At 38.6% G+C, this 24915-nt stretch overlaps 1 protein-coding gene across 1 annotated transcript in view; it reads right to left on the bottom strand.

The window, feature by feature from the left end:
* Positions 1-24915, bottom strand: part of SEL1L3 (SEL1L family member 3) — a 327791-nt gene that overhangs the window by 50083 nt on the left and 252793 nt on the right. Inside the window, exon 20 of the mRNA XM_053704078.1 lies at positions 21981-22090. Coding sequence (XP_053560053.1) covers positions 21981-22090 — 110 coding nt within the window. The remainder of the gene's footprint in view (positions 1-21980; positions 22091-24915) is intronic.

The following is a 24915-nucleotide window of genomic DNA, read 5'->3' as shown; positions in this document are numbered from 1 at the left end:
CAATTGGATAATATAAGTGAATTAGAAAGTTGTTTAAAATTATATGCTCTATTATGAAAGAAACATTGGGGTTTTATGTCCCTTTAACAATTAATATGACCAAAAAAAAATATCAGAATTTTCGCTAGAGGTAAGTTCCCTAGTAGCTTTAAAGAACACTCAAGTCAAAATTAAATTTTCATGATTCAGATAGAGCAGCAATTTTAAACAACTTTCCAATGTACTTCCATTAACAAAATGTGCGCAGTATTTTTATATTTACACTTCTTGAGTCACCAGCTCCTACTGAGCATGTGCAAGAATTCACTGAACATACGTATTTGCATTTGTGATTGGCTGATGGCTGTCACATGATGTCAGAAAAAAATCTACTACTTGATTTGAAGTTCAGACTAAGGGGCCGATTTACTAATGTCTGGCGGACATAATCCGCTGTAGCGGATCATGTCCGCCAAACATCGCTGAATGCCAACAGCATACGCTGTCGGCATTTAACATTGCACAAGCAGTTCATAACATTGCACAAGCAGTTAGACCGCTGCTTCATAACTGCTGTTTCCAACGAGCCTGAAGGCTCGCGCTGAAGCAGGGGCATCAAGCTCCATTCGGGTTGGCCGCAAGCAGGGGGTGTCATTCAATCCGATCGTATCTTAAGACCGCTGCTTCATAACTGCTGTTTTCGGCGAGCCTTGATAATTCGGCCCTTTAGTGCTATTGCATTGTCTTTTATCATGCATATGTTGATTATGCAAATCTACTGTATTAACTGGTCCTTTAATCAGATGCTAAGGTTTTTTTCTCGCCATAATTTAAAAAGAGACTGGATTATTCACCTTTGCCCAAGCTTCATTAACAGTATTCAATAATGTGCCGATGAAGCCAAATAGGACAGAAAACACTACTGATTTCCATGCTTTGCCAGAAGCTGGCCAGTCAATATTTTTATCATTATATTTATTTTTATTTTGTGCTTTAGCTCTTTACTACTTTTATGAAATGTTGGGAAAGTCAACAAGTTCATTTCTTTGTTAAAGTAATGAAATTGCAGGATATGATGTAATAATACCTAGTAACAAGTACTGAGATAAAGGGGCGATAAAAGTAAAGCACAGCTTGTCATAAAGCTTCAGACACTGGTGACCATTTGTTCTTTTAACTGATGTTAAGCAGGAAGAGAGTAAAAAGGTGAAAAGCCTGAGTAAACAACATGAGAACCACAGTGCCATAAAATGTATACTTCAGTTACAGTGAAATAAGATTTACCGCAAAAATTTTTTTTGTTATCCAACTTTTTCTTTGGGACAATATATTTTAAAAAACTACAGTCCAAAACTGGAGAGATCCCCTGAACATATGTTTCTTATTGCATTTCAAAATTACAATAACAAAGAAACAAAAACAAAAGAAGGCAATTCCTTCTTTTTCTCCACTATACAAAGCTTTTTCAGTAAATATAATATATTGTATTATATGTATTATATATTTTTTAATCTTTTATATGTGAATTTCAGAGAGCTTCCCACAGATAATTATTTAAAAGTTGTATTGTATTGTATGTATGCATGATAAATGTCCAACATTATATTTGGACTTAGAAAAGCCTTTCATTAAACACTTTTTTCTGGGATAAAACACAAAGGCTTAGCGTAGGCCCTGATGATCAAAACATTGTGAGACCCGCTAGTAATTGCCTATTTGGCCTCGCCAGTCTTGCAATCCGTGGGTCTGGCGATATATTCCAATAAAGTGGGCAGAAGTTCTCTGTTCCAACGAGTGGCGATGTGTCTCCCTTAGCAAATAAAAGGCATTACAGCTTCAGCAAAAGTCCGTCCACATCGCCAGTTATCTGCGATCTCGTCTGGGGAGGGGGGTGCTGTATTTAAAGTAAGTTTACACAACATAGACTGTGCGTTCGCTAAAACGAGAAACGTTTTGTGTGTAGTACCAGTTCAAATAATTCCTATGTAAATTAAAGGACCACTCAATGCAGTATAATTGCATAACTAACAAGTACATAATAAAAAACAATGATTTAATACCTACTCTGAATTTTAAATAAGCAGTAGATTTTTTTCAGACAAATTTATTTTTTCTCCCATTTTCTGGCCACCTGTATTATGTGACAGACATCAGCCTATCACAGACTAGTAAACGTATACCCTGTGAGCTTGTGCACATGCTCACTAGGATCTTGTTCCCCAGAAAGTGTGTAAATAAAAAGACTGCGTAAAATTTGATAATGGAAGTAAATTGAAAAGTGTCTAAAAACTGTATGCTGTTACTGAATCATAAAAGTTTATTTTGACTTGAGTGTCCTTTTAAGTTTCATTGTACATTTACTAGAGTTTTCAAAATGGAAATTCTCGCCACTGAAAAGCTGTGCTTTAAATATTAGAAATTCACAGCAATGTTTCCCCATTGAAATACAAGTTACTCGCATGAAACGCCCATGAAACTCCCACGAAACGCCTAAATATTTGTAATGTCTATGATCTCCATTGTTAATAAAGACTAAGAAAAAAAACTTACTATTAAAACAATAGGAGCTGGGGGAATGTGAGTATATCATACACATGTATACATTGTTTTATTTATATGTATTTTATTGTATAGAAACTTGCGGCTAGATTACGAGTTGTGCGTTAGGCTGAAAAAGCAGCGTTAACAGGTCCTAACGCTGCTTTTACGAGTCTTGCAGGTTTAGGGGCACCGCACACTTCTTTGGCCTTACCGCAAAACGACTTACATAAACTTCGTAAAGTCTTTTCTCTATGGGACTTCCATAGCGCCGGTATTACGAGTCTGTCCTGGGAGGCCAAAAAGTGAGCGGTACACCCTCTACCTCCAAGATTCCTAACGCATTTAAAAGTCAGTAGTTAAGAGTTTTATCGTACAACGCTGTAGCATAAAACTCATAACTAAAGTGCTAAAAAGTACACTAACACCCATAAACTACCTATTAACCCCTAAACCGAGGCCCTCCCGCATCGCAAACACTAAAATTAAATTTTTAACCCCTAATCTGCCGCTCCGGACATTGCCACAACTATAATAAACATATTAACCCCTAAACCGCCGCACTCCCGCCTTGCAAACACTAGTTAAATATTATTAACCCCTAATCTGCCGTCCCTAACATCGCCGCCACCTACCTACATTTATTAACCCCTAATCTGCCGCCCCCAACATCGCCGCCACTATACTAAATGTATTAACCCCTAAACCTAAGTTTAACCCTAACCCTAACACCCCCTAACTTAAATATAATTACAATAAATCTAAATAAAAATTACTATCATTACCTAAATAATTCGTATTTAAAATACCTATAAAATAAACCCTAAGCTAGCTAGCTTAGGGTTTATTTTTATTTTACAGGCAAGTTTGTATCCAAGATGGCGTCCCTTAGATTCCGATTGGCTGAATTCTATCAGCCAATCGGAATTAAGGTAGAAAAAATCCTTAAGGCTTGAAGTTCAATCCTACTGGCTGATCCAATCAGCCAATAGGATTGAGCTCGCATTCTATTGGCTGATTGGAACAGCCAATAGAATGCGAGCTCAATCCTATTGGTTGATTGCATCAGCCCATAGGATTTTTTCTACCTTAATTCCGACTGGCTGATAGAATTCTATAAGCCAATCGGAATCTAAGGGACGCTATCTTGGATGACGTCACTTAAAGGAACCGTCATTCAGTAAGAAGACTTAATTTGAAGAGGATGCTCTATGTCGGATGTCTTGAAGATGGACCCGCTCCGCGTCGAATGGATGAAGATATAAGATGCTGTCTGGTTGAAGACTTCTGCCCGTCTGGAGGACCACTTCGCCCAGCTTGGATGAAGACTTCTCCCGGCTTCGTTGAGGACTTCGGCCCGGTTGGATGAAGACTTCTGCCGCTTCCTTGTGGATGGATGTCCGGTCTTCAGAACAGTAAGTCAATCTTCAGGGGGTTAGTGTTAAGTTTTTTTAAGGGTGTATTGGGTGGGTTTTATTTTTTAGATTAGGGTTTGGGCCGCAAAAGAGCTAACTGCCCATTTAAGGACAATGCCCATCCAAATGACCTTTTCAGGGCAATGGGGAGCTTAGTTTTTTTAGATAGTATTTTATTTGGGGGGTTGGTTGTGTGGGTGGTGGGTTTTACTGTTGGGGGGGTTGTTTGTATTTTTTTTTACAGGTAAAAGAGCTGATTACTTTGGGGCAATGCCCCGCAAAAGGCCCTTTTAAGGGCTATTGATAGTTTTGTTTAGGCTAGGGTTTTTTTTATTTTGGGGGGGCTTTTTTTATTTTGATAGGGCTATTAGATTAGGTGTAATTAGTTTAAATATCTTGTAATTTGTTTATTATTTTCTGTAATTTAGTGTTTTTTTTGTACTTTAGCTAATTTAATTGTTGTTAATTTAGTTAATTTATTTAATTATACTGTAGAGTTAGGTGTTATTGTAACTTAGGTTAGGTTTTATTTTACAGGTTCTTTTGTATTTATTTTAGCTAGGTAGTTATTAAATAGTTAATAACTATTTAATAACTATTCTACCTAGTTAAAATAAATACAAACTTGCCTGTAAAATAAAAATAAACCCTAAGATAGCTACAATGTAACTATTAGTTATATTGTAGCTAGCTTAGGGTTTATTTTATAGGTAAGTATTAAGTTTTAAATAGGAATTATTTAGTTAATGATAGTAATTTTTATTTTGATTTATTGTAATTATATTTAAGTTAGGGGGTGTTAGGGTTAGACTTAGGTTTAGGGGTTAATACATTTAGAATAGTGGCGGCGATGTTGAGGGACGGCAGATTAGGGGTTAATAAATGTAGGTAGATGGCGGCGATGTTAGGGACGGCAGATTAGGGGTTAATAATATTGAACTAATGTTTGTGAGGCGGGAGTGCGGCGGTTTAGGGGTTAATATGTCTAGTGGTAGCGACGTTGGGGCAGCAGATTAGGGGTTAATAAGTGTAGGTAGGTTGCGGCGACATTGGGGACGGCAGATTAGGGGTTAATAAATATAATGTAGGTGTCGGCGATGTTGGGGGCAGCAGATTTGGGGTTCATAAGTATAATGTAGGTGGCGGCGGTGTCCGGAGCGGGAGATTAGGGGTTAATAAATATATTGCAGGTGTCAGCGATGTAGGGGCGGCAGATTGGGGTTAATAAGTGTAAGATTAGGGGTGTTTAGACTCGGGGTTCATGTTAGGGTGTTAGGTGTAGACATACATTTTATTTCCCCATAGGAATCAATGGGGCTGCGTTACTGAGTTTTACGCTGCTTTTTTGCAGGTGTTAGACTTTTTCTCAGCCGGCTCTCCCTGTTGATTCCTATGGGGAAATCGTGCACGAGCACGTACGACCAGCTCACCTCTGACTTAAGCAGCGCTGGTATTGGAGTGCGGTAAGGAGCAAAATTTTGCTCAATGCTCACTTCTTTCCTTTTAACGCCGGGTTTGTAAAAACCTGAAATACCAGCGCTGTAGGTAAGTGAGCGGTGAGAGAAAACTGCTTGTTAGCACCGCATAGCCTCTAACGCACAACTCATAATCTAGCCAATAGAATTTAATGGTAGATAAGAACCAAAAAGGCCCATAAAGTCTACCCATATCACATGTTACTTTTTTCTTAGGATAGCCTTATGCATGTCCCAGGCATTTTTTAATTCCTTTATAGTCTTTGGAGTCGATTTAACAAGCAGCGGATGCTGCATCGACGCCCCATCATTTCTGGTCCATGCTAGTGGCCGATTGGCCGCAAGTGAGCAGGGGGCGGCATTGCACAAGCATATCTCAAGAAATGCTTGTCCAATGTTAAATTTCCGACAGCGTATGCTGTCTGCATTTAGCAAGGTTGAGCGGACATGATTCCCTATAGCGAATCATGTCCGCTCGACCCTTCATAAATCTACCCCTTTGTGTTTACCACCTCAATTGGAAGTTTATTCCATAAATCTACCAACAATTCTGTAAAAAAAATACTTTCTCCCATTCTCCTGAATCTGCTACCCTCTAACTCAAAGGGACATTGCACACTAGCTTTTTCTTTGCATAAATCTTTTGTAGATGATCCATTTATGTAGCCCATCTGGGAGTATTATTGTAACAATGTATCGTTTTGCTTATTTATTAATAACATTGTGATGATTTTCAGACTCCTAACCAAGCCCCACAGTGTCAGATGTATACGCCTGTTTACAGACTCCTGCTGGCTCCTGTTTATGTTATCTGTCTTTTCATATGCAGGGAAGGGGGGAGTGCCCGCTCTTATTGTTTTCCCAGCCCCTTTCATTGGGTATCCCAGTCTAACCTCATCAACAATGCTAAACTTGGAGCTTCTAAGTAAGTTTTTAAAAAGTTTTATACTGGATTTTTAGATCAGTATCTGTGCATATTATTCTTTATAGTAGTGTATATTACATGCAGTTATATAAACATTGGTGTATGCTGTCCCTTTAAGATTACGACCCCCTTGTTTTGGCATTTGTTTTTTTGTGAAAAATGCTTTCAGTTTCATATATTTGAAGGTTTCTATCATGTCACCTCTTTCTCTCCCCTTCTCTTAACTAAACATATCTAGGTCATAGAGTCTTTCTTTGTATGTTTTATTTTTTAGACCGTGTACCATTTTAGTAGCCCTTCTTTGGACAATTTCTAGTTTATTTATATCTTTCTGAAGATACGGTCTCCAGAACTGTACACAGTATTCCAGATGTGGCCTAACGAATGATCTGTAAAGTGGCATAAGAACCTTGCAATTTCTGCTACTAATACCTCTCCCAATGCAACCAAATATTTGACTTGCCTTACTGGCTGCACTGCCGCATTGTGTACCAAATATTAAATAATCTGAAATAATAATTCCCAAGCTCTTGATATTAGCTTAATTTTCAAGGATATATTATATAAAAATTGCTTTTAGTGCAGTGTAAACACCACACAGCTAGAAGAGAAATATCAACCATACTAATAACAGACTTTGAGAGTGGATATTTAGACTGCAAGCCTGACCTATGCTCTTTGGGAAAGCCTCACACAGCCACCATTATCTAGGTCTTGAATTCTACCTATACTGGAGTTCCGTGTCCCCCCAGATTTCTGGGTTACAAAGAAAAGAGATACTAGTATATTTAAAGGGCCATAATACCCAAATGTTGAAACACTTGAAAGTGATGCAGCATAGCTGTAAAAAGCTGACTAGAAAATATCTCATAAACATCTCTATGTAAAAAAGAAAGATATTTTACCTCAAAAATTCCTCAGTAGCCATATCCCATTGTAAAGGACTACTAAACAGCAAATCAGTATGTCTGTCCCGGGACAGCTAAGGGGTAGAGCCTTGTGCACTCTCATCTTATTTCCCTATTCAGTTTAAAGGAAGTTTACTATGAAATCTCATGAGAGTTAAGTCAAATCTCATGAGATCACAGTAAAAGAGTTCATGACCTCAGCACTGTTGATGCTGATTGGCTGCTGTTCATTTCTTCATTTTTTATTTTATTTTTTACCTGCAGCTGAGGAACAGCTGAAGTGTATTTTTTTTTACACAGAACTTACTCTGCTGAGCTGAGGAGATTGTGAGGTAAAATATCTTCCTTTTTTACATAGAGATGCTCAGGTGATATTTTCCTGTCAGCTTTTTACAGTTACACTGCATTAGTTTCAAGTGATTTAGCATATGAGTATTATGTCCCTTTAATCTTTAACTAGTCATTAAAGCAACACCGCATATCCATATTTTGCCTGCACCTTTTAACATACATTGAGTTATGGCGCCTACTGCCTACTTGTTGGACGAGATTGGCATTCTGCTTTGTCAGTGTGAGGAAAGGGGACTTTCCTCTATTTAATTTGCTCACCAGTTGTTGTAATTCAAAACTTAAAAACATTTTGTTAGCTACAGTAACTAATTACTGCTAGGAGCCTTCTCTTACGGAAGGGTGCACTTATTTAGTCCAATACTCTCCTACCAACAGTACTTTAACTGTGTTTATTTAATTACTAGAAGCATACAGGATGTTTTTTCTATCTACTTATATACAGTATTATTCTAGATAAATAGCTTGGGTACTAGTTTTATTTTCAACATAGCCTTGAATGAACTCTGTCCTGCTTTGAACATATTCTGTCAAAGGGACATTGTACACTAGATTTTTCTTTGCATAAATGTTTTGTAGATGATCCATTTGCATAGCCAATCTGGGAGTGTTTTTGTAACAATGTATCGTTTTGCATATTTTTAAGAACATTGTGAACATTGTGCAGATTTTCAGACTCCTAAGCAAGCCTCACAGTGTCAGGTGTATACTCCTCCTGCAGGCTCCTGTTATCTGTCTTTTTATATGCAGGGAAGCGGGGAGTCTCTGCTCTTATTGTTTTTCCAGCCCCTTTCACTGGGTGTCCCAGGCTAACCTCATCAGCAGTGCTAAACTGGGAGCTTCTAAGTAAGTTTTTAATAAGATTAATACTGGACTTTTATATCAGTATCTGTGCATATTCTTCTTTATAGTAGTGTCTATTGCATGCAGTTATATGAAAATTAGTGTATACTGTCCCTTTAAGTCTCAAGCCTTATAATTATTGTTATTGATAAATGTTACAGCATCAGTCAGTTATATATAGTTTAATATAACAAAGGCTATGTTTTATTATTGTATTGTTAATATCTAGTATGACCATTCAGTATTCAGCCTCTATCAACCAAAACTGCTAAAAACTGTCAGATTCGGACAAACAATAGAAACATAAAACAGGACATAGGGAGAAAATAAACAGCAAATGAGATGCATTTAGAGAAAGTGAATGGTTATTTCTGGGAGCAAAAGTGAGAAGCACTGCTAAGTGCCTGATATTCAAAACCTCGCCGCTCAGGTGAGATGAGCTAAGAAGTCTTATCAGTACACAATGTCTATCTTGAGAAATGTTTATGTTGCTATGTAGTGTTCTTTTTTTTTTTTATTTTTTTTTATATTTATTCAGAAAAACAAAGGAAAAGTAACTTCCAACAGTTTGCGCCTTGCAAGACGCACTTTGAATATTTAACAAAATATGGTCTGCAATTCGACCTCAACAATTTGTTTGCGCCACACAGGACGCAATTTAAACATTTGACAGAATTAGTCTGTAGTCGACCTTGAATATCTTATTGATTTAAACTTATTCAACCTATCTTAATAACAATAAAAAAGAGAAGAAAAAAGAAAAAGAAAAAAGAAAAAAAAAAAAAAAAGAAGAAAAGGGTCCCCCTCCCGCTCGAATCACTCCCCTCACCCCTTCAAGGGATTGTACTTAACAGGATCTCATAAGAGATACATCTAGCATGGTATAGTGGGTCGGCATTCTCTTCTGAAGTTTTTACCAGGCCCCAAGGAGTACCAATTCAGAATTCCTAAATGGAAAGATTAAATCGTTTATCTCCGTGTCCGGCAAGGATCTGATAAATACTGACCATTTGTTGAAAAATTGTCTGATATCCTCCTCATTATCTAAATTGGTGTCTCTTTGCTCTAACAGGCATTGTTTTTTTAGACAATTTTTAATTTCTGGGATAGATGGCGTTGCTCTTAACTTCCAGTTTTTAAAGATGAGATATTTGGTTGCCAGTATGGAAAGGAAAGTAATGTTGTCATTTATTTGGTGTACGGTGTGGTTCGGGAGCCCAAATATAATTTGTAACTGTATTAAGCCTGGTATAGGGATTTTGAGAGTCTTGGTAAGCCAAAACTCTAGCTTCCACCACAGATGTCTTATTTTGGGGCATTCCCAGATTATGTGAATTAAATCTGCTGCCGTCTGTGAACATTTTGGACAATTGTTGAACCCACAGTTAAGAATTCTACTACCTTTTTTGGGGGTAAAATAAGAGTTATGTATTAATCTAATATGCGACTCTCGCCAGGTAGCTGACAGGGTGGCCTGGGCTACTTTCTGGATTGATGATTGAATGAGTTTAGTATCAATACTAGAGTGAGGGATCATCTGGTTCCATAGTAGAGCAAGTTTCTGCAGCTCCAAATCAGCTTTACTGGAGTTGATTAATTGATAACATAAGGAGATGGATCTCTGCCCATTTTTGAAAAGTAATAACCAGCTTTCCAGTTTGCCCAAGGACCAGGTCCAGCCTGATTCTGTCATAAGCCCTGTAACAAAATGTCTACTTTGTAAATATGCGTAAAAGTCCTTATTGTTAATTTTGAATTCTTTTTTTAATTCTTCAAAAGATTTGACACATTTCCTGTCTATATCTATCAAGTATATCACCTTATCCAATCCTTGATTATGCCAGGTTTTAAATAGAGTCGAGCTCAGCCCTGCCGGGAATTTCGGGTTGCCCAGGAATGGCAAGTATTGCGAGACTTTACAATTTAAAGATAAGAGTTCCCCCACTTTCCACCAAGCCTTCAATGGATTAAAGAGAGCTTTAAAATATTTAATTTCTTTAGGTAGTTCTTTGGGTGGGCAGTGAATTAATGCTGAAGGGATGTACGGATAACATATGGTTCCCTCTAATGAGTTGTTTGTTACATAATTGCTATTAGAGATCCAATCAGCCACTACTCGCACAAGAAAGGCATAATTGTAAAAGCGAGTATTGGGCAGGGCAAGGCCTCCATATTCTTTTGAGAGAGATAATTTCTTTAAAGATATCCTTGGTCTTTTCCCTTGCCAAATAAATTTGCTGAGTGCGCTGTTAAGTGAGCGAGTATCCCTTTCCAATAACAATACTGGGGTGTTCTGTAATACGTAGAGAAGTTTTGGTAATAGGGCCATTTTAAATAGAGCTATCCGACCGGAGATAGATAATGGAAGGCCCTGCCAGTCTTTCAATTTCTCCCTTATACTTTTTAGGATTGGAGTAATATTGAGGTCATAAAGGTCCGCCTGATTGGAGGCAATGAAGATTCCTAAATATCGGAAAGAGTCTGTTGCCAAGCTAAAAGGGATGTTGGAAAGGGAGTTTTTATTCTTCCTCAGCCATAGTAGTTCTGATTTTGCTTGGTTAATCTTGTAGCCTGAGAAAGATCCGAACCTAGTAGCAATATCCAAAAATTTTGGTATGCTAAAGTGAGTGTCCGAGAGATAAAGTAAAACATCGTCCGCATAGAGAGCTATTTTTATGACTTGGTCACCTATTTTAATTCCCGGCAATTGCAGTCTAAACATAATCGCCAGGGGCTCTATTGAGACGTCGAAGAGCAGAGGAGAGAGAGGGCACCCCTGTCGGGTTCCTCTTCCAAGGGTTATCTGTGAAGAGATGATATTGTTTTATATAAATTTTTGATAAATCTCAGAAATTCGCCCTTGAACCCAAATTTGTTTAAAGAAGTAAAAAGATGATCAAAATGGATTGAGTCAAAGGCTTTCTCTGCATCTATTGAGATAATAGCTAAATCAGGGGCATCTCCCTCCCCCCGACTCCCCGACGTCCCGCCTGTCTTGAAATATTCAGTTTTGATCAGGGCCTCTCTGATTTTCGCTGAGGAATTTCTTTTGAATAAAAATCCAGCCTGATCTGGATGTATAATATTGGTGAGTGATTGCTGTAAGCGGCTGGCAAGAATGGAGCATAAAATTTTATAGTCTACATTTAGGAGGGCTATCGGTCTATATGATTCTTTGAGTGAAGGATCCTTCCCACCTTTCAAGATTAAGATTGTGTTAGAGGCAGAAAAGGAAGTAGCTACTGGCTCTCCCTTAACATACATACTGTTATAAAGGTTGTTGAGGTAAGGCGCTAACTCAGTGTTCATAATTTTATAGAACTCATTTGGCATACCGTCTGGACCTGGTGTTTTATTAGGGGGAAGGTCTGAAATGATCTTTATAATCTCAGACTCCAATATTGGGGCATTAAGGCTTTCAACTAAATCGGCTGTGATTTTAGGATAGGAAATTTCATCCCAGAATTGCCTCTCATAGAGCTGGTTCGAGCTCCTGTAGGAATATAGATCCTGATAATAACTGACAAATGCTTGTGCAATCTCTTCAGGTTTCTTTAAAGAGATGCCATCTTGTTGTAGATTTTCGATACAGGATGATTTTCTCTCTTTTTTAACCAAATTGGCAAGCAGTTTGCCAGATTTATTCCCAAATCTATATAGCCTGGCTTGCAGCTTTAGATCTCTCTGTGTTTCCTGGAAGACCGCAAAGGCGTCCCTAGCATTCTTAGCTCTGATATATTTCGCCCAGTTCCTAGGCGAGTTTTCCAAGAGATAAGAGTTATAAGAATTGATTACTGAGTTAGTAGTTTCTTTTTCTCTCAATCTTATTTTCCTCAGTCTCATGGCACTGTAGGCTATTATTTCACCCCTAAGGACAGCCTTCGCGGCCTCCCAGAAAACCAGATGAGAGTCTATGTAATGATGATTATGTTGAACATAGTCAGCAAATTTGAGTTTAAGCCAATTTTTGAATTTTAAGTCTGTTGCGAGGAATGAGGGAAAAATTAAACATATAGGTCTGTTTTTAAGCTGATTCAATTGAAGCTCTAGATAAGTTGGACCATGATCTGAGAGAAAGATGGGAAGGATACCTGTCTTTACTTCAAATTTACATAGAGTATCACTGATAAGGAGTAGGTCGATTCTGGACAGTGTCTTATGAGCCCTAGATAGACAGGTGAAGTTTCTAACATCTGGATTTTGACATCTCCATATGTCCTTAACTGCCAGATTCTGCCTGATTGATTTCAATAATTTTGCTCCTAGGTTATCTCTATTTTGTTTAGGCAATTTTACTGAATGTCTCAGTCTGCCCAATGGGCAGTTTGGAGCCATGTTGAAGTCTCCACCAAGAAACAGATGACCCTCTTGCACAGAAAGAATCTTAGCCTGTATTTTAGACCAGAAGGCTGGGACCAAATTGATAGGGGCATAGATATTGCAGAGAGTGAAGATCTCTTTACCAATTCTTATCTTTATCAGGACAAATCTGCCCTGTGTGTCTGCCTCACTATAAATAACCTCTAAGTCAATTTTTTCCCCGATTAAGATAGCCACCCCTCTCTTTCTTCGGACACCTGGGGGGAAAAAATTTCCTTCACCCATGTAGCCTTGAGTTTTAGGGACTCTTCTGGAGTCAGATGGGTCTCTTGTATAAATGCTATGTTGGTACCTAGTTTTCTCAGGTGCGTGAGGATAGATTTTCTTTTAATAGGAATGGAGATCCCGCCCACATTCCATGACACTAATTTAAGGTTCGCCATCCGAAGGGAAAAAAGAAGAAAATGATATCACACGAAGTGGGCGAGGGGAAGAAGAGGGGAAGAAGGAAGAAAAAAAGAGAGGGAAAGAGGAAGAGGGAAAAAAAAAATTCATTTTGCCCCACTTAGTCAAGGTGCCATCCCTGACTGACATATTCCAAATATTGTTGATAAAGAAGAAAAAAAGAAAAAAAAAAAAAAAGAAAAGAGAGAGAGTCAAAAACAGGAATCAGTTTAGGAGAGAGCTAGTGGCCTATCATGGCCAGGCGGTTGTCTATCTAACAGGTTTGATTCTTTCAGAAATTGTTCAACCTCTGAGATAGAGTTAAAAACATGGGTATTTGCACCTTCTATAATTTTTAGTTTTGCTGGATAGATAATGGTGGCCTGGTAGCCTTGCTGAATCAATTTGGAGCAGATTGGAGCTAAGACTCTTCTCTTGGAGGACGTCTCAAAAGAGAAATCCTGAAAGAGGAGAATCCTGAGTCCCCAAATCAATATGGGTTGATTCTTACGAAAGAACTGTAGCAATGTAACTTTGTCTTGGAAATTTAAGAGATTCGCTATTACAGGTCTAGGCCTATGGTTCCCTTTGTTGTCTGTCCAGGGCTTACCAAGCCTATGCACTCTTTCGACTGTGATCTTGGGGTAATTGGGTGGCAATTTAAGAAGTTGTGGCAATGTTTCTGAAACAAACATAGCTAAATTCTCATGAGCCCCATCCTCTGGGATACCACTTATCCTTATATTGTTCCTACGGGAACGATTCTCAAGATCTTCTAGTTTGGTCTGTATTGTGGTGATAGATAAGTTGACTGCTTCCAAGTTGGTGCTGTGCAGTGTGGTCAAATCTTCCAGATCTGAAACCCTCTGTTCAGCTTCGTTAATTCTAATAGCAAATTGCCTAACTTCTTGTGAGAGTTATGCAAGATCTTGCTTAATCTCAGCCTTGAGTATATCAAAATTTGGTGCCAAGGCCTCTGAAATTTTAGTAACCAAGATTTGCATGTTATACGTATCAGATACGGCGGGTAGTAAAGCAGATGTTTGAGGCTCTGGCAGAGTATCTGCAGTGTTTTTTGCTCTTCTGTCTCTTTGCCTTGCCGCCATCGTTGGCGAGGGAGTCTTAGAGTGAGTGTGAAAAAATTTGTCCATGTGCAGCTGTGACCAAAAAAAAAAAGATGGAGAAAAAATTGCTTGCTAAGGGGAGGGTCCTCCCAGTGCCTACTGTGTTGAAAATAATATGGGAAGATGGGGATAAGGAGTGAGGAAAGTGAGGAAAGAGTGCCGGTGAGACAATCTATTATCAAAGTGCGGAAAGGAGAAAAAAAAAAAAAAAGGGGGAAGAGGGGGAATTAGGGGCCTAAGCCGGGTGAAGTGAATAAGGCTCGGTCGCCGGGACGATGGTAGCAGCAGGAAGGGGGCAGAATCGAAGGGCTAGTTTGGCTCAGTATAGAGCCTAGCAGAAGGTGGGGCCCAGAGAACTTTATAATAAAAACTAGGCCACCAGGCACAGCCTGTGAGATGGGTTAAGATAGAAAAGTTTTTTAATCTGCCTGATATTTATCGAGTAACACCTAAGGTGAATCAGTATCGGCCATAACTCGGTTATAGAGCTTACAGATTATCTCTCAGCACCTTTAATGTATTGATAAGAGAAATGTATACCATGCACTTCCACCTTAGTTAGTCTCCTCTGCTAAGTGAAAGGATGAAAATGTAACTTTCCTCAGCCCTTCACAGGAGAAGTCAGGAATTTACCTGTCAGTCTGTAAGCATACTAAGCATGCAGGGTATGCTAAGGTAATCTTAGGGTAAGGAACCCTTTAAACAGGGTAGTTTACGTAGCAGATTATATACAATACAAAACAGATTTAGTCAGTATGATGGATAAACTAACTGATCTGGTCTAGAGTAGCCAGATAAAACATACAATGAGAAGAATTTTGAGGATTAAAGACAGGCCAGTAGAGAGCCTCAAGAAATATAATGTATTTAAGTTCTAGGCTATAGTTACTGACAGAATTGACTTGTTAGGCGTTAGTCTAAGAACCTTATGTTTAACAAAAGCATTCAACATCTGCAACAAGGTATATATATTGCGGACAGCAGAAAATACTTTAAATGTAAGCCCTCTTCTCTTCCCTTTTATTTTCCGTTTCCCCTTCTCTTATCCTTTTAAATAACTTGTTTGAATCACCCATTAACTTGTGTCATGCTAAGGGTAGATTAGTCAAACCTGCAAGGACATCAATTATTAAAACAGGCAGTGGTGACAAGAAAAAAAATATGACGAGATTGCCAAAGGTGCTGGTACATGAAATAATACAACCTGTTCAAAAAAAGAAGAATTTTTTTTTTTTTTATATTGTCCCAAAGTCTTATTTTTGTAAGGTGGTGTTTTTAAGAGCAACAGTACTCAGGCCAGGGTATTTTAGGAAAGACTAGTTGGACCGTTATGAATAAAGAACTTGTTTCAGCGTCCCCAGTGCTTATCATGCCAGAAAGGGAGCAAGAGTTCGTTCAGGCTTAGAAAGATTTCCCTTAAGAGCCTTCTCACTTTGTCTCTCAGCAGTCCAAATGTATGAATTTGAAATAAATTGTCCCTTGGTCTGATGTTTAACCCCTTGCTAGTATCAGTGCCTGCTTCCACATCATTTGATATCACTGAATTTAAATTCTCGCCAGCATAGCTGACACAAACTCGCCCCCTCCTGCGGTATCCTAGGACCGGTCACCCTCCGTGGTTGTTTCCAGCTCGCTGTCGAACAGATCCAGTCAGGAGGACGTGCCAGCCAGATTGTCGGCTTCCCAACCGAAGACCGCGCTCAACTCCCCCCTCGCAGCACCGGTGGGGGGGGAGTGGGCGGCGCCGCGCCGGGCGGCCGTCACAGTGTAGGAGCAACTGCACAGCGGGTCCACACTCTGAACCAGGCCCACTCTGAACCAGGCCCGACTCACCAAGCGGTCAGCGGCAGCAGGCGGGTAAGTTGTGGAGGGACTGTCAGATAAAGCTGTCGGAGGTGGCGGCTGCAGGGAGGGGGGAGAACCAAGGTCCATTGAGGTTGTCAGCGCTGCAGGAGGAAGCAGGCTAGCAGGGTAAAGCTACCAGTGGCTGAAGACACCTTAGGCTTGATGACCAGTGGGCAGATGCAAAGTTATTGCCTGTGCGTCAGATAAAGGTGATTAGGGTCAGAACAGTGGAGTGGTGTGCCACTGTTTAGGGTTCCGGAGTAGATGTTGTGACTATCAACGGGTAAGCCCCAAGGCAAGGGGCTGGCGCGAAAAGATCACTGCCAGTGTCCAACAGACTGGAGAGACAAGCTGAGCTACTGCTGTGTAGCTCCTCCTCCACCGGAACCTCGATTCAGCTATGTAGTGTTCTTTATGTGAAACAGAGACTCCTACATTACAATACAAGGTGTAAAAAAAATCCCAAAGATTTTGCACTATTTCTCTCCATGCCGCCAAGGTTTTGAATATCAGGCCCTAAATGAGAACAAAGCCAAAGTATATGACTTTTTAGAAGAATACAACGTATAAGGCTCTTTTCTAATCATTTCTTATAACTTTGGACTGGGAAAACTAAAACACTTTTAACAACAGCTTCCATGTCATTTTAGGATTTACCCAGTTTTACAGCCTTGGCCTTGTTTATGCATTGCTCAGTTTACATTTCAATGAACACAATCATCTCATTGTTAAAAATATATATATATATATGCCCCAAAGAATCTGTGCATTTTACTACTGCACTATTGTTTGAAAATAAGTGTGTTTAACCCTTGAAATTTGAATGCAGGAAATCCAGATCACTCAGATTTCTTTCTTTCTAACTTGGACGATTTATAGGGACAATCTACTTGAACATTGTTATTATTTAAAAAGATAGATAATCCCTTTATTACCCATTCCCCTGTTTTGCATAACCAACACTGTTATATTAATACACTTTTTACCTTTATGATAACCTGTATCAAAGCCACTGCAGACTGCCCCCATTATTATTCTCCACGGGAGTGAGCACACAGGAACTAGCACTGTCTAGCAAGATTTAAAAAGCACTGAGATAAGGGGTGGCCTGCTGGGGCTTAGAAACAGCCAAATTTAGAGGTTGTAAAGTATATTACTATAACAATGTTTGTTATGCAAAGCTGGAGAATGGGTATTAAAGACTAGGGGGCTGAATTATCAAGTTCTGAATGAAGCTTGATGACCCTGTTTCCGCACAAGCCTTCAGGCTCGCTGGAAACAGCAGTTATGAAGCTGCTGTCTAAAGACCGATGCTACATAACTTGTCCGCCTGCTCTGAGGCTGCGGACATCAATCTGCCCGATCCTATACGATTGGGCTGATTGACACCCTCTGCTAACGGCCGCAAATCTTCAGGGGAAGGCATTTCACAAGCAGTTCACAAGAACATTTATCGATGTGCGGCGGACATGATATGCTACATCGTATCATGTCCGCTCGCACTTTTATAAATCGGCCCCTAGGTATGGGCAAATGTGGTGAAAATGTAATTCGTTTGATAGAACAAATAGTCCTGTGGACATTCGTTTTGGACAATCGAATTAAAATGAATTAAAATGAATTAAAATGAAAATCCATTAAAATTCAGTAATCGAATTATACTTTAGTTTTCGAATATTCATAATGAAATTTTCACATTCAAAATTTTGAATGTAACATTCTATTTAAAGGGACAGTCTACAATATAATTTCTATTGTTTTAAAAGATAGATAATCCCTTTATTACCCATTCCCCAGTTTTGCACAACCAACACAGTTATATTAATGTACTTATTACCTCTGTGATTACCTTGTATCTAAGTCTCTTCTGACAGCCCCCTGATCACATGACTGTGACTATTTATTATCTATTGACTTCCATTTAGTATTATGTTGTGCTAAATCTTAAATAACTTCTCGGGCGTGAACACATTGTTATCTATATGGCCCACATGAACTAGCAGTCTTCTGTTGTGAAAAACAAATAAAAAAGCATGTGATTAAGAGGCTGTCTATAGAGTCTTTGAAACAGGCAGGGATTTAGAGGTTTAAATGTTATAAAGATTATTAATCTAACAATGTTGGTTGTGCAAAGCTGGGGAATGGGTAGTAAAGGCATTATGTATCTTTTTAAACAATAACAATTTAAGTGTAGACTGTGCCTTTAACAAATACTATTCAGATGTTCAATAGTTAATGTGGTATGGAATTTAGTAAATTAATACATAATAGATACAAATATATCAATTCAAATGTTTCTATTTTGAATATTGCATAATTTGAATATTACATTAAAAGAGAATATTAGAAATACTATTACAAATATATAGATTAGAATTTTCGAATTCGAATAATGCATAATTCGAATATTACATTTAAAGAGAACATCAGAAATACTATTACAAATATATAGATTCAAATTTTCTAATTCAAATACTGCATAATTTGAATCAAATTATTTGAAAAATATTACATTTAAAGAAAGCATTAGAAATACTATTACATAAAACGAATGTTAGAATGTTGTGCAAACATTTAAAATTCTAAACGAACAAACAAAAGTGTTAAAATTTGTTTCAATTTTCTAATGTTGCAAAACATTCGCCCATCCCTAGTAAAGACGTTATCTATCTTTTTAAGCAATTAAAAAACAAAAAACAAGTAGACAGCGTACTCAAAAACTAAAATACAATAATCGAATAAAGAATTATGTACAGGGAGTGCAGAATTATTAGGCAAATGAGTATTTTGACCACATCATCCTCTTTATGCATGTTGTCTTACTCCAAGCTGTATAGGCTCGAAAGCCTACTACCAATTAAGCATATTAGGTGATGTGCATCTCTGTAATGAGAAGGGGTGTGGTCTAATGACATTAACACCCTATATCAGGTGTGCATAATTATTAGGCAACTTCCTTTCCTTTGGCAAAATGGGTCAAAAGAAGGACTTGACAGGCTCAGAAAAGTCAAAAATAGTGAGATATCTTGCAGAGGGATGCAGCACTCTTAAAATTGCAAAGCTTCTGAAGCGTGATCATCGAACAATCAAGGGTTTCATTCAAAATAGTCAACAGGGTCGCAAGAAGCGTGTGGAAAAACCAAGGCGCAAAATAACTGCCCATGAACTGAGAAAAGTCAAGCGTGCAGCTGCCAAGATGCCACTTGCCACCAGTTTGGCCATATTTCAGAGCTGCAACATCATTGGAGTGCCCAAAAGCACAAGGTGTGCAATACTCAGAGACATGGCCAAGGTAAGAAAGGCTGAAAGACGACCACCACTGAACAAGACACACAAGCTGAAACGTCAAGACTGGGCCAAGAAATATCTCAAGACTGATTTTTCTAAGGTTTTATGGACTGATGAAATGAGAGTGAGTCTTGATGGGCCAGATGGATGGGCCAGTGGCTGGATTGGTAAAGGGCAGAGAGCTCCAGTCCGACTCAGACGCCAGCAAGGTGGAGGTGGAGTACTGGTTTGGGCTGGTATCATCAAAGGTGAGCTTGTGGGGCCTTTTCGGGTTGAGGATGGAGTCAAGCTTAACTCCCAGTCCTACTGCCAGTTTCTGGAACACACCTTCTTCAAGCAGTGGTACAGGAAGAAGTCTGCATCCTTCAAGAAAAACATGATTTTCATGCAGGACAATGCTCCATCACACGCGTCCACGTACTCCACAGCGTGGCTGGCAAAAAAGGGTATAAAAGAAGAAAATCTAATGACATTGCCTCCTTGTTCACCTGATCTGAACCCCATTGAGAACCTGTGGTCCATCATCAAATGTGATATTTACAAGGAGGGAAAACAGTACACCTCTCTGAACAGTGTCTGGAAGGCTGTGGTTGCTGCTGCACGCAATGTTGATGGTGAACAGATCAAAACACTGACAGAATCCATGGATGGCAGGCTTTTGAGTGTCCTTGCAAAGAAAGGTGGCTATATTGGTCACTGATTTGTTTTTGTTTTGTTTTTGAATGTCAGAAATGTATATTTGTGAATGTTGAGATGTTATATTGGTTTCACTGGTAAAAATAAATAATTGAAATGGGTATATATTTGTTTTTTGTTAAGTTGCCTAATAATTATGCACAGTAATAGTCACCTGCACACACAGATATCCCCCTAAAATAGCTATAACTAAAAACAAACTAAAAACTACTTCCAAAACTATTCAGCTTTGATATTAATGAGTTTTTTGGGTTCATTGAGAACATGGTTGTTGTTCAATAATAAAATTAATCCTCAAAAATACAACTTGCCTAATAATTCTGCACTCCCTGTATATATAAAATTTGCCTTTAACACATTAAAAGTTTTGCTGCTAAAGTTGTTAAACATTGTAGGGCCTATTTACTAATGTGCGAGCGGACATGATCCGATATTGCGGATTATGTCCGCCACACCAATAAATGCCCACAGAATACGCTGTTGGCATTTATCATTGCACCAGCAGGGGGTGTCAATCAACCTGATAGTATTGGATCGGCTTGATTTCAGGCGATGTCTGTCCGCGGCCACAGAGCAGGCGGACAGGTTATGGAGCAGCGATCTTTAGACCGCTGCTTCATAACTTGTGTTTCTGGCGATCCTGAAGCTTGATACATAGGCCATACGGAGCACCATACGGAGCTTGATACATAGGCCTCTGAGAATGGAGTTTGCTGTTTTAGCAGTCCGAATATCAGTTTTCAATATAGTTCACACTCACCACGCAGCCTGCTCTTTTGCTACTGTCCCTATATCACTGACTGTTTACTAAGGCAAATATAAGATTTTGTCAATCCCCCTTCTACCCTTGCCTCCCCCCCCCACCCCCACCCCCACCCCTCTAGCAATGTGAATGAGCTACACAGGTTGAATAAGTAATACATTAGGAGCTGTATCTGTGCAAGAAACTATTTGGTTATTTTGTGACCTATTTGATGCTTTCATTCAAAAGAGAAAGCATCTACAGTGTGGCTGAGTAATTATCCTATTGTGATATCATTTCATTTTGTCATGTTTTCTTTATGTGAAAATTGTATTTCCTTTATTTATTTTCCTTGTTTTATTTGAATAAATAAAATTATTTAATAAAAAGAAATAAATTAGCAGCTGCAGAGACACCGGCTGCTGAAAGTTACACTCTCTACTCTGTGAATTTAACCCTATAAGCTCTGCACGGTTATTCCCAGAGCAGGAGTGTAAATTTCAGCTGCCAGTTTTTCTGCAGCACCTACTTTATTACTTATACAACCCGTGGAGATCATCGGCATTGCTAGTTTGGGGAGGGGGGGGGGGGCGAGGGGAGAAGGGGGACTGGCAGATACTTATCCTCGCCTTAGTAAACAGCCAGTGATATAGACTGCTTTTATACCTAACTAGGGACAGTAGCAAAAATGCAGGCTGTGTGGTGACAGCAAATTTATTCTCATTTTTAACTACTTTAGCAGCACCCTTTGTAATTAGTGTCAATGGCAAATTTTATATATACATAATTCCTTATTAAATTATTGTATTTTAGTTTTTGTGTACGCTGTTCCTTTAACTAATTCATAAAAGCTTTGCTTCCATAGGAAAAGGATATCTAAAACACATTACGTTCAAAGTTTTCTCTTGACATACTCTAATAAAGCTTAATGGAATCAATAAGAGCTGTTCTATTTATTAGAGAGCTGGACAAGATAGATAAGTCAAAATAAATATGTTATAGTCTGATTATATTGTTCTTCTTACACCAGCTGTAATTTAACAAATAACAAATAAGGTAATAAGATTAAAAAGCACAATCTAGTACGTACCTGGGAATCCCCCTGTAGTGCTGCCTGTGTATACATCTGCATTGATGATTCCAGGTCTCTTGTGTGATTATTGCTGCCATAATAATATAGATCTCCCATCTTCAGTAAAGCTAAAAAATAAAATTATCTCTATTGATGCTTGAGCGCTTAGACAGTTATAAAGACGCGCTTGTCATATTTTCAGTGGAGAAGTGTAAAGCTGCAGGTGTTTAAAGGGTTACTGGTCCTAGAAAAAGGCCTCTTCACTTACTAAACCCTAAATATGAATTAGCTATAGGAAATATACAAAAGGAAAATAGCCAATGCTATTCTATGGTGACATCCAATACACCATAAGCTTTAGTGGTGGCACAGAATAAGCAAATAGCACTGGTTGGGATTGTTGCAAGTGACTGATGATTTTAAAGTAATCACCTGCATGCTAGGGAAGCAAGTGGCCTGTCGTTTGACAGAGAAGCATCCATTCTTTCAAAAGAAAAGCTGGGTGCCCTTTAAACTGAGCCAGACTATGATGATGGGGGCTCCATAATAGACACTATCCCTCATGTAGGGCTTGATGATCAAAAACTCACTGACATAGGGCTTGATTATAAGTGGCTCTCTAAAGTTAGCGCACGTGATATTTAAATATAGCGCCCGCGTTAAAGGGATACTAAACCCAATTTTTTTCTTTCTCAATTCAGATAGAGCATGCAATTTAAAGGGACAGTCTACATCAGAATTATTATTGTTTAAAACTATAGATAATCCCTTTTTTCCCATTCCCTAGTTTTGCATAACCAACACAGTTATATAAATACAATTTTTACCTCTGTGATTACCTTTTTTCTAAGCCTCTGCAAACTGCCCCCTTACTTCAGTTCTTATGATAGACATCTATTTTAGCCAATCAGTGCTGGCTCCCTGGAACTCCACATGTGTGAGCACAGTGTTATCTATATATGACACACATGAACTAACACCCTCTAGTGGTGAAAAACTGTCACAATGCCCAGAGAGAAGAGGCGGCATATTAACCTCCTAGGTTTATCTTTCAACTAAGAATACCAAGAGAACAAAGCAAAATTGGTGATAAAAGTAAATTGGAAAAATTTTAAAATTACATTCTCTATCTGAATCATAAATGTTTATTTTGGACTAGACTGTCCCTTTAAAGCAACTTTCTAATTTTCTCCTAATATCAATTTTTCTTCATTCTCTTGATATCTTTATTTAAAAAGCAGGAAAGTAAAGCTTAGGAGCCTGCCCATTTTATGTTCAGCACCCTGGATAGCGCTTGCTTATTGGTGGCTACATTTAGCCACCAATAAGCAAGTGTAACCCAGGTTCTGAGCCTAAAATGGGCTGGCTCCTAAGCTTTACATTCCTGCTTTTTGAATAAAGATAGCAAGAAAACCTGCTCTATCTAAAACATTAAAGAAAACATTTGGGTTTAGTATCCCTTTAACTAGCGTTCATATTGCAAGTTAAAATAAATGTGAATGACCATTGAAAAATAATTGGGGCAAACAAGGTGTTAATTTGTTCTAATAACATTCAGACTTTGCTAATATGTTACTCTACTGGAAGACTGCAGAACATTTTTGTAATTACAGTGTGTTTATTGTCCCCTCAATGAGTTAAATAAGTAAAATTTTCATGTATAAAGTAGCATGTTCAGTAAATGAATATAGATTTTCATCATCTTGTGCTACACAGTTAACCTTTATGCGCAATGAGTTTGAGTTCAGAGACTTATTCTAGTAAATGTAACTGCACAGTGAAATTTGTTTGTCATGTTTCAATTTAAGCTTGTAAAGTATTCTAAAACCCTGTAACGCTAATATAAAATGTTATCACAGAGAAAGTGTCAGGTAAAGTAAATTCCTGAAAATAGAAAAATAATATATCTGACATCAGTTTGTGGTATCTGCACACTTGCTTCTTATTTTATAATTCAAGGTAAGCAAACCAAAATGGCATGTTGCACATTCTGCAAATCCTTTCCGCATAAAATGTAGTACCCAAATATAAATCAGTGGAGAATCACTACCAACAGCATAAAATGTTTTTCCCTCTTTAAATTTTTGGTTTTATTAAATTAATTAATGTTTTCAATGATAAATGAATGCAGTATTTTATCTTAATTTCCCTTAAAGTGATGGTAAACCTTAACTAATCAAATGCCATAAATTTAATTTTTGACATTAAAAAAGTATCGCCTAGATTACGAGTTTTGTCGGTAAAAACTTGCAGGGCTAACAAGCCTTTTTTTTCCAGCGCTCCCTTAAGCCAACGCTGGTATTACGAGTTTTCTGAATGGCTGCGTTAGCCTCAGAAAAGTGAGCGTGGAGCAAATTTAGCTCCACTTCAACCCTCAATACCAGCGTTGCTTACGGTAGCGGTAAGATGGAAAAACGTGCTCATGCACGATTTCCCCATAGGATACAATGGGGCTGAGCTGGCTGAAAAAAAACCTAACACCTGCAAAAAAGCAGCGTTCAGCTCCTAACGCAGCCCCATTGTTTCCTATGTGGAAATAAAATATATGTCTGCACCTAACACCCTAACATGAACCCCGAGTCTAAACACCCCTAATCTTACACTTATTAACCCCTAATCTGCCGCCCCCGACATCGCCGACACCTACATTATACTTATTAACCCCTAATCTGCCGCTCCAGACATCGCCGCCACCTACATTATATTTATTAACCCCTAATCTGCTGTCCCCAACATCGCCGACACCTACATTATACTTATTAACCCCTAATCTGCCTCTCCGGACACCGCCGCTACCTACATTATCCCTATGAACCCCTAATCTGCTGCCCCCAACATCGCCGACACCTATATTAAATTTATTAACCCCTAATCTGCCCCCCCAACGTCGCCGTCACCTACCTACACTTATTAACCCCTAATCTGCCGACCGGACATCGCCGCCACTATAATA

This window comes from Bombina bombina, chromosome 2 (genome assembly GCF_027579735.1).
Source record: "Bombina bombina isolate aBomBom1 chromosome 2, aBomBom1.pri, whole genome shotgun sequence".
Lineage (NCBI taxonomy): Eukaryota > Metazoa > Chordata > Amphibia > Anura > Bombinatoridae > Bombina > Bombina bombina.
The sequence above is the reverse complement of the archived record's forward strand: the minus strand, read 5'-3'. Positions and strand labels throughout refer to the sequence as shown.